The following is a 12,238-nucleotide window of genomic DNA, read 5'->3' on the forward strand; positions in this document are numbered from 1 at the left end:
TCAGGCAGTGTTAAGGAGCTTGTTTTCCTAGGAAGGGCAACTCTCCACCCTGGTGCTACATTCAGTTGTAATCACCCAGAGTATGGAGGAAAGGGGACAGGACAGGAGTAATTATACGTTGCTCACCGTAGTGACTAACGTACTCCTAGTCTATAGTCCCCTTTCCTCCATACATCCTACCATCCCCCCCGCTAATAAAACTGGTGTCTTTAGGCAATGGTAATATCGTTGATGCGTCAAAGGGGACTGAGTGGCGCCGGAGCCACGTCACGCATCTAAACTTAAAGGGGAAGATGATTTTTATGGTGAAAAAGATTCTCCCGTCCCTAGCAAGGGACGCCCATATAGTATGGAGGAAAGAGGATTAAGGACTAGGAGTACGTTAGTCACTACGGTGAGTAACTTAAAATGTTCAGCCTGAGATGACGGGCCCTAGGGCAGTAAAAGCCGATTAAAGAAGGCATGTGAGTTTTGCCTACTGGTACAAACCATAAAGCAATAAATACTGCCATTGGCACCCGTTGGGAAAACGCCAAAGAAGAAAAAAGCAACGCAGCAGAGCAGAGAATTATGATGGGTATAGAGATGCACATGAAGAGCAGATAGCAGCAAACCAAGCTAAAGCCAGAACAAAGTGGATGATGCTGTGAGGGGAAACTTGAGACAGACACACAGGAGTAGTTTGTTCACAAGTTGCCATTTTTATTAAATAAAAAGGGTTGAAACAAACGCATAGCTTTCCCTATCCTAACAAGGATGTCCTTGCCTAACAAACTAATGCTAAACAAAAATGACCTAAGGCCCGATTCTCAACATGGTGTTAAGTTCCAAAAATGTCATATTAGGCATTTCTGACATTTTATGTCAGAACACATATTACTTAACACATATTCTGAAGGTGACGCATTGTTTCCGAAGTTGGAATGAATGCGCCACTTTCAGGAATATATATGCTGTTTGCTAGGAACGGTGATAAACCTAGCAACCAGCATTTTCGGTATAGGGCATTTTACATGCAGATTCCTGTGGCACTCCACTTTAGCAAATTGAAAAAAGTGGCGCCCATGTACGGCACCATGGATAGCTATGTTACCTTTTGTGAAACAGCCTGCCTCGGCCCTGTAAACCCCCAGCTTCGCTGAGGAACCGTTGGGCAGGGCTTTGATGTTCTGCACTCCTGTCCCCAGCCATAATTCGCATTTGTGTGAATGGGGCCATCACTGTTAAATGCATGCTTTGTACATGCCGGGCACACTGTTGCAAATGTACATCTTAAACTCTCATTGCTTAATTGGTGTACCCCTTCATTTGTGTTTCATCATGTTTCAGCAGCTGTTTCGTTAAATTGCGATTAACTCGCTATTTAACTAAACTGCTGGCCAGACTTGCAATCCATCCGTTATGTATAAAAACAGGCGGATTGCAGGCGGTGCACTGTGCTGATGCCCAGTCCCACTTCAGAATTAGCGTGGTGCCTGGACGTCGGGAAAAGGCGCAGTGAAGCATGCTGTTTAGCACACTAACTGCACCTGGTTCAGAATTGGGCCCAGAGTGTCCATAAAGTGTCTGACCCTTGCAATTATATATACAACAAAAACATTCAAGATTTGGTTTTCTTTCGTAAATCCAACAAAATAACATACAATGTTGAACTCAAAATGTTTAACAAGTAATCCTTGGACCAGGGGGGGGGATTCCCCTGGGTCCATACAGAAATATTCAGAAAAAAGTTAAATTTCGAGAAGGTTCTTTATAGCAACAAAGCTCCATTCAATGTATCATACAAAGTCTTTTTCATTCAATGTCTCCTTTCACTTGGCAAAGTGTCTACCTCTTTTGCAAAGGCCTGCTCACAATCGGAGCCCTTTCACTTGGCAAAGTGATTATCTCTCTTCCAAAGGTTTGTTCACAAATCAAAGCATTTGTTAATGTTTTCACAACTTCCTGTTTGGAAAAAGAAAAGTCTTTTCATTCTGAATACCTCCTGCTTGAGATAGCAAAAGTCTTCTCCTCCAAACATAATTTCCGAAATCAAAAGGAAGTGTTCTTTTCTCAGAAATCCAATCCCTTATAAGCACCTCTTCATCAACACTTTATTCAGGATGGTTTCAGTAATCACTTTCTGAAATGCACCGGTTTACCAAAACAAAATGATGAAGTCAACATTTCTTTTCCACCACAATCTTTTACCACAATCGCAGTACTTCAAATCACGTTTTCTTCGTGATCCACTCTCCTGCCTGGACTAACTATAATTGCTCCCTTTCCTGGTTTACTCGCCTGCCAGGATAAAACTCCTACTACTACAATTTTTTACTCTGTGGTAATGCTGGTTCCAACCTCTCCACACATGAAACATAAAAGAGGAGATCTGAGCGAACAACTGCTTCTCTTGATCAAAAGGGTTTACAGCTTTTCACAATTCATATTCCACAAAAGGATAATTGGTATGTTGCTGGATTTGGCAATACAGGTGAAAGTTCTTTCCCCCTTGGTCTCTTACAAGGAGGGCTTTGCTCCTGTGACCTTTGTTTTCTGATGGTGCAATCTCTTGGCTGCAGGTAATGCGGGCTACAATGTTCCCCTGTTTGGAATCCCACATTGAGAGTTGCACCCAGTTCACCTTAATTCAGTTGTTCAGTATTCAAAATAATTTCATCACCTAGCAGTCTCCTTCGGAGCTCCCCGGGGTCACCCGTTTCAGTCCAACTCCCTGGTATGCCTTGGAGTCTCCTTCTGACTCGCCAGTATGTCCTCATCTCTCTCCAGGACCTCTTCTGCTTCTGACAGCTCTAATAAGTGTGCTGCATTGTGTGCCGACCTTCTATGTAGCTCTCGCAGCTCTGCACACTCTCCATTGTTAATGTAGCACCGGAGCAGTTCACTGTGTCGGGAGCGTCTCTCCCACACAGCGTGCCTCGCTTCAGTACTGCTTAACACAGCGCATCCTCTGCATGGCCATGTTGTCCGAAACTCGGCCACATCTAGTACATAACATTTGGCTACTGCCACAACACCATCAGCTTCTGCTTCTTCCTGCTGTTGATTCTCCTGCTGCTGCTTCTCTCGCACCTGTGGGCCCTTCCAGTTTTTAAAGATCCCGCTCAAGTTTTTTTGCATTAAAACCATTAGACCGTTCATACCCTTTCTTTAACTCTGAGCCTCTCTTCCTCGTCTCAGTACTGAGAGCATTACGGGACTTGAAGTCCATAATGTTTTTGTTTGGTTTTAAATAATCCTTGTCAATCTCACAATACGCATTTAAGGCTTGGGGGACATTAGGGAAACTATCTAGAGTGGGATCCCACTCCCCTTGATATGAGTCCCCTCCCATGTCATCCGCCCACATAATACCACCCCCAGGGTCATGATCAGGTAGTGGCTCTTTCTCTGGCCACACGAGAAGAGGCCCATAACAGGGTTTTTTCGGATGATCACACGAGATTCATCACAGTAGCCTCAGTCACTAGCATCCCCAACGCCCTGCAGCGAAACACTAAGCGGTGCTTAGAGAGTGAGATAGGGTGGCAAGTGTTGCAGAGCTGGCAACAAAACAAGAGGGTCAGTGTCTAGGGGAACTGCTTTTAAGCATGGTGGCTGGAAGCGATTTCACTGGTTTGCCCATTTTTTCCATGTCAGTTTACGTCACAACAGCAAGTTTTTATACTGGTATCAGCAGTGAAGTAACTTTGTTGAAAGTGTTGGGGGGGGGGGGCATATCATCTAAGGAAAGGGGCCCCTGACAAATGAGGGGGACAAAATGGTGTGCCACAAAAGTTGGGGGAGGAAAACACCCTTGCCCCCTACCCCCATAAAATTGCGCCCATGATCACCCTCTTTCAAGGGGATGATTTTGATCTGCGGTACAGGTTTTCAGTGAGAGCTGTGAACTTTCTCATCCTCCCTGCTCAATGTCCAGCTGGAGATATTTCTTTAATAATATGAATGTTGTTTCTTGCATCTGTCTTTTTCATCAGTTTTGTATGAATGAGAAATTGTGTTAAACTTATAACCTATGTATAGATATGTTCCCACTCAATGATTGTATAGGTGACAACATGCCAAGCTATTTAAAATGCAGTATGACAGATTTGTAATTTGTTTCTGATTTATGAATGCTTTAATTTTGTGTCTGATTACAGGTGGACGCTCTTCCATCAGATGAGGCAGCCATGATACTGCACAGGAAGGGTTTTGACTGTGGGTTTGAAAATAAAGACATGGGTCTTCACTGCTCCACTACTCAGGGCAAGGTACATTGTGTGAAATCTATTGTGTTAGTTTGAAGCATGTGTGAGTGTTAACATGGATCGAATCCCCATCACAATGCATTTTAGCCTTGCTATTGATATAAAATATATGATAAGTCATATATAACACACCTGTACACAAGTGTTTCTTGGCACAAAATGGCCAGGGAGAGAAGACAGAGGGGAGGACAAGACAAACGATCTTACTAGGCCTTGTGTCATTCATATCGTGCAAGTTTGAGAACGAGTCAAGGGACTGTAGTGTTAGAGAAGGGCAGGGAGGCCATTCTAGAGGGAGGCACCTGCAGAGGAGAGAGATCTACCCCCCACTCTCTGCCTGGAGAAACGTCTAACCCTTAGAGAGTTGGAGGTAGGATTCTCACGACTGGGGCAAGGATGTCCAGGGTATTGGAAATAGGAAGATGCAGATTAGAACAGGCTGTGTCAGGTTGTGAGTCAGCCGCAGGAGTAGGCGGAGCAGAGAAAGTAGAGGCAAAGGCATGCACTGACACACGCTTCATGGGCCGAATGACCGACAAGGTAGGTGGCAGTTCTGGGGGGGGGGGGATTTGCCTGAAGGATAGAGAGTTTCAGATGACAGGAGAGTATAAAGTGGTCAGACCATGAGCGAGGTGTGGTGAGAGGGTTGGAGAGGGGGATGTCTGAGGTGATGAAAACATCCAAAGTATGTCGGGCAGAGTGTGTCGGCCGAGAAGGCAGAACTGAAAAAGAGAGTGTCACGGAGGTTGCGAAAAAGCACAGAGGAGGGATTAGAAGCATCCAGGTGGATGTTGAGATCTCTGAGGAGAAGTAGAGACAAGGAGTGAAGAGGAGAGGTTGGCCCATTCAGAGAGGAAGAGGGTGACCTGGCCAGGTGGCCTGTAGATGGTGGCTGCAGTTAGAGGTCAGGAGAGACAGAGAGCCTGCAGACCAGGCATTCAAAGGAGGAGGAGTAGGCCTGTGTAGGGATGACAGAGGCCAGGACCCACTCCGGAAAGATCAAGGCTACTCCACCTCCAGGTCAGTTGGATCTTGTAGTCCACAGGGAGGAGAGTGTAAAAATGTGTGACCTAACCGGCCATAAACCATGTCTCGATGAGAGCAAGGACATCTAGGTCAAGTTCTTCGAGGAGGTGACAAATGTCAGAGGGAGTGTTTAACAGCAGAACGAGAGTTGAGAGTAGCTACGTGGAGCAGGTTGCCAGATTTCAGACTTCCGTGGATGGGTAGAGGCTTGAGGTACACCATGCGCAGGTGGTAGAGGGGCCCGAGGGTGGGCAGATGAGGGTGCCAGAGAGGTGGCGGAAGGAGTAGCAGGAGAAAGGAGGAAGTTAAGACGCAGGAAACGCCTATCGAAAAGGAGGAGATTGGGCTGAAGGTCCTGATGTTCCTGTCGGTGAGATATTGGCAGAGGTTCTGTAGGGCTTGTGTTACTATGTTTTTTTAAACTTGGGGCTGCTACCTCTACCATTAAATTAAATGAGATAAAATGTTACATTTGTTATTTGTTAATTTAGGGAATCATATTTACCCAGTGAACATACTTCTTATTAAAAAGCATATTTTCTAAATACAAATGTATTTTGTTTTGTCATTTTTAAAGGCACCTGTGTAGAACCGTCCTGGATCCTCTTCGCTTACTCTCCCAAATAAATGTGTTTACTCTCGAAATTTGTGACTTTTGATCTTATAGAAATCCTAAATTTACTTTTGACGAGTCAAAAAAAAACTTTGATCGATGAACAGTGCTACTTTATTCAACCCTATGTTTAATTAGGTACATTTCCTGATATGTAAACATGGTAGTAATTTGCACCGGAACATTATTCTTGGGTATTATACTCTCATTATCAACTTTTTAGAGTGTAGAACGCACACCCCCTTTTCTACTTTTTTCCAATCATTCTCTTAGGTGTCTGGTCAGTTTATACAAGGCATGCGTACATGGCTACAGATGCTTCTTACATGTGCCTTTCTCAGCTGTATTGTCAGTTGCCTTCTGGTGGCATACCTCTTTAGTCTTACACCACATACATGCCCTCCAAATAATGTCTGGCTCTGTTGCTGTTGACATACTTTAAGAATCACTGAACCTCATGCAGAAGGCCTTGAGCATTGTGCTTTTTATGGCATAGAACTCGGTTGTGACTTCAAAAAGCCCTTTATTTTATTTTACAGCTGGTGTACATTAACCGATGTATAATTTATTAAAACCTGCAATATCCATATTTAAAACTCTGCATACCTTTCTTATTGCGGTCTACTACTGATGTCACTCCTCTAATGGAAATGGCATTGCTACCCAACTGTAATAATATATTACAATTGAGTTGCCCTGTCGCAAAGCCCACCTTCGGAGTCAGACGTGATATGAAAGACTGCTCCGATAGCTGAATTCCATTTGTTACCAAAACACTTCACGATTGTGTAGTTTTTCAGATTCGTCTGAACTAACTTTCTATGACTGTAGCAAAGAAATTAGTTAGGAAGGAGACATTCAAGATATATGTATGGAGTGCACTTCTGGAGTGATACACAAAAAAGCAGCAATCTGTCTATTACCTCTGATTCTAGACTGCATTTCTGGCTATTAAATAATTTCTTTGCAATGCATTACACGCTCCATCCAACAGTGAAGTCTAAATACGTTCTACATAACTGCTAGAATATTTGTTGCATCAAAGCGATCAAGGGGCCAAATATTCATTGGATGACTGTGTGATCATGTATGAAATACAATGCCCCCACTATGAAGAAAATAAATTGTCACTTTGAGATTCAATTACCTTTTATAGCACTTGTCTCTTGCCCCTCTGTTTGGTCACAGATCATTATGGTGTCATGTAATATACTTCATAGGGGAGGAAGGATTACTTTATTCAGTTTAATACCGTTGCGATGAAGAGGATGCTTTGTTTTAATCTTTCAAGCAATGAAGAGGATGCTTTTTCTAAGCTTTCAGTATAGTTGTTTATGGTAGGAATAGTATTCTGGGAAGCGCTGTTGTTTGCAAGCTAATGCACCAATTCACAGCATTCCCTCAGAGTGGATAATTAGACTAGCACAGGGTTTGAAATTAAGATTCTATGAGCAGGGGGTGGCAAGAGAAGGAAAAAGGAGAGTATAAAGCAGGCACAAAAGGCAGGGGCCAAGCTTGTTCAGAAGAAGCTAGCGAAAATGTTTTCAGAAGGAGCAGTGATTCCAGGCTCCACGGAGGGACAGCAGGGACAATTGGGACAGCAGGGATGTAGTGAATCGGGTATGACACAAGGTGTACTAGATGTCTTTATTCTTTTATAGTAGCATTCTCATATACTCAAAGTTAATGTCATGTATGCATGTTTGTAATGCACCACTTGCCTGGGGAGCCAAAAGTAGCTCCTTGTAGCTGTTGCTTTGAAGCTAACCAGGTTCTCCTAGATTAGAAGCAGGAGCTAAATATCTCCCAGCTCCCCTCAATTTCGAAACCCTGTTCACAGGGTTGCAGCTGTCTTCTATAGTCATCCTTTCCCTTAAGATGTGTGATCTGCCATCAGGGCTACAAGAGTACAGTAGAACTATCCAGTTTTAATGCCACATCTGGAGGAATTCAATGGCAACTGCCGTTGTGACATCACAAGTAGTGGATTTTAAATAGATCATCTTTTCACATGCTTTTTTAAGATGTTATCATAAAAATGACTGCAAATGGTAACATCACGATCAGATTTGTTTATGCATTTAAATAGGTGCTCTTTTTGCCCAACGAGGCGATACTAACCATGTCAATATTCCACCATGTTCTGTTAGTCTGGGAGACTGAATGCCATTTCCATCAGTGGATCAATTATTGCAAACAAGAAATTCAAGCAGCAGAAATAGAGTACTTAACTACTTAAAATAATGTGTATTCTTAATTCCAAAAATGCACCACAGCACACAATGTTGGCTGAAAGGATTTTACCATTATTCTCCTATCCATGGGTGCTAAAACTGGCCAATGGGGGCAAGTATCCAATTTTATACTGAAGATTGTTCACATTTTAGCTTTGAATTACAAGTGAGCTGTCAGTCTGATTTAAGGCAGTGGCACTTAAAATGTTAATTTGTCCGCCACAAGCAGAAATCTCTCAATGGGATATAAATGGTCATGGATGCCATTGAACACGTTTGCGACTCTTTTTAGTTAATGCATTTGACATGCTTTGTCAATAACGAATCTCACTCCTAGGTGAGTAAGATATATGGTTGATAGGTAATAAAAATGTTTGCTTTATTCCACCTACTAAAGTGGAAAGGACTGGCAATGCTTTATATAAATCAAGACATTGGGACATAGTCAAATGCTGGAGTTTCAAAAGAATGCCCCCTTTGAGTCAGCCTTTTAGCAAGAAGTTGCCAAAGGAGCACTGTCTGATCCTACAGCCGGATGACAGTACTGAAAAAACAGGCTCTAGAGGATGTTCCAGTTTACAAATAAACTCAGTTCAATGTAATTTATAGTCCAGAAAAAACAAATGGGTCGGTAAAGAATCATTGGATGCAAACGTTTGAATGGTTGATGGTAACCTATCTACATAGGAGATTTTCTGTGGCTAGGGTTTGAAAAACGCTGATCTAATCCTAAATCTACAGAGGGGAGCAATCTAAGACCATCAAATAATAACGCAGTCCTAGTATTGTCTTTTCAAAATAAAAGGGCCTATAAGAAAGAAGTGTTCAAGAAATAATGTCAGCATGTTCAGGGCTTTGGCCTCCCTTCCCCACGTTTTCAGCATGGGACAAAGCTGTACACTCGAGCCTAGCACAGTCTCTGGCTTTTCTAGCAGGAGCATACAGTTCAATCATGAGCATCATTGTATTCCGTGCCCAAGTCTTTTTGCCTTTCAAAATCTGTTCATTCAGAGGGCCTGATGCGACAAACAATACGTTCTTTTCCTCTTTCAGATTTTCACAAGTACTCAATTTCTTAGGCGATTCACTATTCACCTCGGATCCACCTCAGCCGGACCCAGATCCTCTCATCGCAATATTCATAATTTATGCATCCAATTTCTCGTAAAGTATTCTTTCTCTGATGACTCACGGTTCACCCCGGATCCCCCTCAGTCGGGCTCAGTTCTTGGATACCTCGGTTGGACTCCGTTTAACACAATTTTCAGAACTTTATACAAACTTGCTTTAACCACAAACTGTTAGCTGATCTCCCTCTGCCAGGCTCAGACCAACTTCCTATACGATTTCATCAACTATAGAAGACTTTCGAATGTGCATGGGGTTTTGGCTTGACCCGTTGCAGGACCACTTTTGATTTCACAGTTCTTTGTCACTTTTCACATTTGCCACCTTTCAGCTGGATACCTTGGAGAGACTTTCAAATGAGCACCCACATGGTGGTGGACCAATCTGTCTACGGTATCCTATCTTGGCTTCAAAGTTCAATCACTCATCTGCTGGTTTAATTGTGTTTGCGCCGCTTGCCACATACCCTTCATAAAGTATTATCTTCAGTTTTCACCATACAATGTTGCTGCTTGCAAGCTGGACTTCAACACAGTCTCCCTAACTCACCGGCTGTGCTGACTTCACCGGTGCTGCTTTGTCGTAGGAGCCAAGGACACTACCACGGCAGCAAACGAATCCCCCTGCCTGGACTATTGATGCGGGAGAGCCCCGGATGTCTCATACACACAATGCAGGATTCTTCAACCTTGATTTCTGGTCTTATGGTTCCTATTCTCGAAGGTTTATGAAAGTAACTGTGTTTTGTTGAAAAGGTCAAGGACACTTCCCTCCTTGCAATCCTCTTCGGATTTGCCATCTTTCGCCTTGTATTAAACTGCCATCTTGGAACTGCTGTTTCCTTATCTGCTTTGCCTTGCTCAGAGTTTGCGTTTGTGCTACGCCTTTTATCCGTGTGTGGAAGCATGATGGAAGTCAGTTGTGTGTAATGGTCCGTAATTGCCTGACCCTGCCTGACCATTGTATTGGGACATGTCAGGTATATGGCTCGGGTGTTAGTCTGCTTTCTCTCACAATGAGCTTTTTGTGAGAACGTGTTTGCGTTGGGGAAGGGGGTCTAGTATCCTACCTGGTAGGATGGGGTAAAGGTGTTACAGGGAAGGGAATACCACGTCTCACCAACCTGTGTCCCACTTCCACTCCCCGAAGACCCCTCGCCCAGGTGATCCTCCCACACTGGTCCACCCACAGCAACTGGATCGAAAAGCAATGGTCGGGTCCTGGCCACCTGGATGATAGAGCCTCGGGGACTAGCGGGCGAGACATGTTTGCATGGGGACCCTTGTTCACATCACCACCCCAGTCACGGTGTCTCCAGACCCTATGAAGACACCATCCCTGCAATCAACATAGGTCTGTCTCATCTGGCTGTGCTCCGGGCCTATTGCGCTCACCTCATCCACACCCATCCCCCCTCCGCTATCAAATTACAGTTTGCACCTGTGTGCATGTGCTCGCAGGTGGCTGCACTGGCGGGATTGAGGAGGACAAACATTGTCATAGCGGCCTTTTGGGTGTGAATGAACACGTCAATCACATACACACTGAGTCCTGTAATCATTTATAAACACTGTTGAAGTTAACAAGAAAACATCTTGGAGATCGACAACAGATATCGCCAGCTCTCCACTTTTTACCTTGCTTGCCGAATCAGCTCCTCTGCTCTTCTAAGTAACGGTTAGTCAACTTTTACTATTGTTTTCTGTAGTGTCAACATTCTCTGCTAGGCCACTTTGTATTGCTTTATATTCAATATACACCCTATTCTCATTTTATGTTATTCAAAAAGTCTACCGCATTATCAACCATCGTATGCATTTTTATCTCTATAATTAGCACATAACAATACTCTCCAGATGTGATCTTTAGTAGTGCATGGTTTCAATGCATGTTTGCTTTAGGTGCTATTTTTAAAAAGTGCATTTTCTTTTATTATCAAAGGAATATGATGTTTCATTTACTCACTCTGATACTTTTCTAATAGTAATATTTATTTATATTTCTTTAACAGATCATAGGGAAAATCCAACAATGCCTTCTTGTATCAGTTTGGGTTGCACTAATAACAGCCATGCTAAAGGTCAGAGTAGAGTCATGCATGTATTTCCAAATTTAAAAAAATGGCTCTTGAGCTGCGGGTTTCCAGTGTCTGAAATTGAAAGCAGAGCCAAGGATGTCTTTGATGATGTGAGGGGTAATCGATTCTGCGTCTGCAGCATGCACTCCTCAAAAGATATGTACGTACAATCACAGTACAATAAAAAGCATCACCCCAGACTGCTTTGCAAATTGATTCCCAATGCAATTCCAACTGAATTTCAGCACACGCAGACTCGGGCAAGTAGTGGGCACTGAAGTTTTAAATGCATTTTACCATTTTCTAAATGTGCCTGGATAATAAGTCTTATAAATGACCACTCAATATATTGAAATAATATGTGAACAGGTAACATAATGAACGGTTTTCAGTTTTTGGAGAATATTTCCATTGATATTTTACTACACAAGTTTCCTTCGTGACACAATGTACTGTGGTTTGTGCATTTTGAACTTTAGATTACTTTGTGCATCCCTACTTTAGAAATACTCGAATAGTTGAGTGCAATAGATGCCTTTCCAAACACATACTCACATCGCGTCCTTTCAAAATAGATCATTTTTTTAAAATGACAATGTCTGTCTTTACGTAGACTACACTGATGGTATTACAGACAGTTACCATGGAGGAAACCACAGACGCGTCCAACATCCTAGAGGTGAGGCCAAGCAACTTGCACACACACTTTTTTTTAATCGTTTTTGATGTGGTCTAAATTATAATACTAATGTTAATTTTCAATTGAACAATGGTAATTGAACAGTGGTATGAATATAAAAGGACTGTGATGGAACATCAACCACTATTCCGGCAACCTCATTCACATTTCACATTTCAAGCAATTATTTTTAGAATATTCCTTCAGATGCAACTATACAAAATATGTATT

At 42.8% G+C, this 12,238-nt stretch overlaps 1 protein-coding gene across 1 annotated transcript in view; it reads left to right on the top strand.

The window, feature by feature from the left end:
• The window catches only part of MAN2A1 (mannosidase alpha class 2A member 1), a 1,346,034-nt gene that overhangs the window by 1,309,374 nt on the left and 24,422 nt on the right, over window positions 1-12,238 (top strand). The window contains exon 21 of the mRNA XM_069625484.1: window positions 4,143-4,253. Within this exon, the coding sequence (XP_069481585.1) occupies window positions 4,143-4,253 (111 nt within the window). The remainder of the gene's footprint in view (window positions 1-4,142; window positions 4,254-12,238) is intronic.

The sequence above is a fragment of the Ambystoma mexicanum genome, chromosome 6p (genome assembly GCF_040938575.1).
Source record: "Ambystoma mexicanum isolate Mex_15411 chromosome 6p, UKY_AmexF1_1, whole genome shotgun sequence".
Taxonomy (NCBI): Eukaryota; Metazoa; Chordata; class Amphibia; order Caudata; family Ambystomatidae; genus Ambystoma; species Ambystoma mexicanum.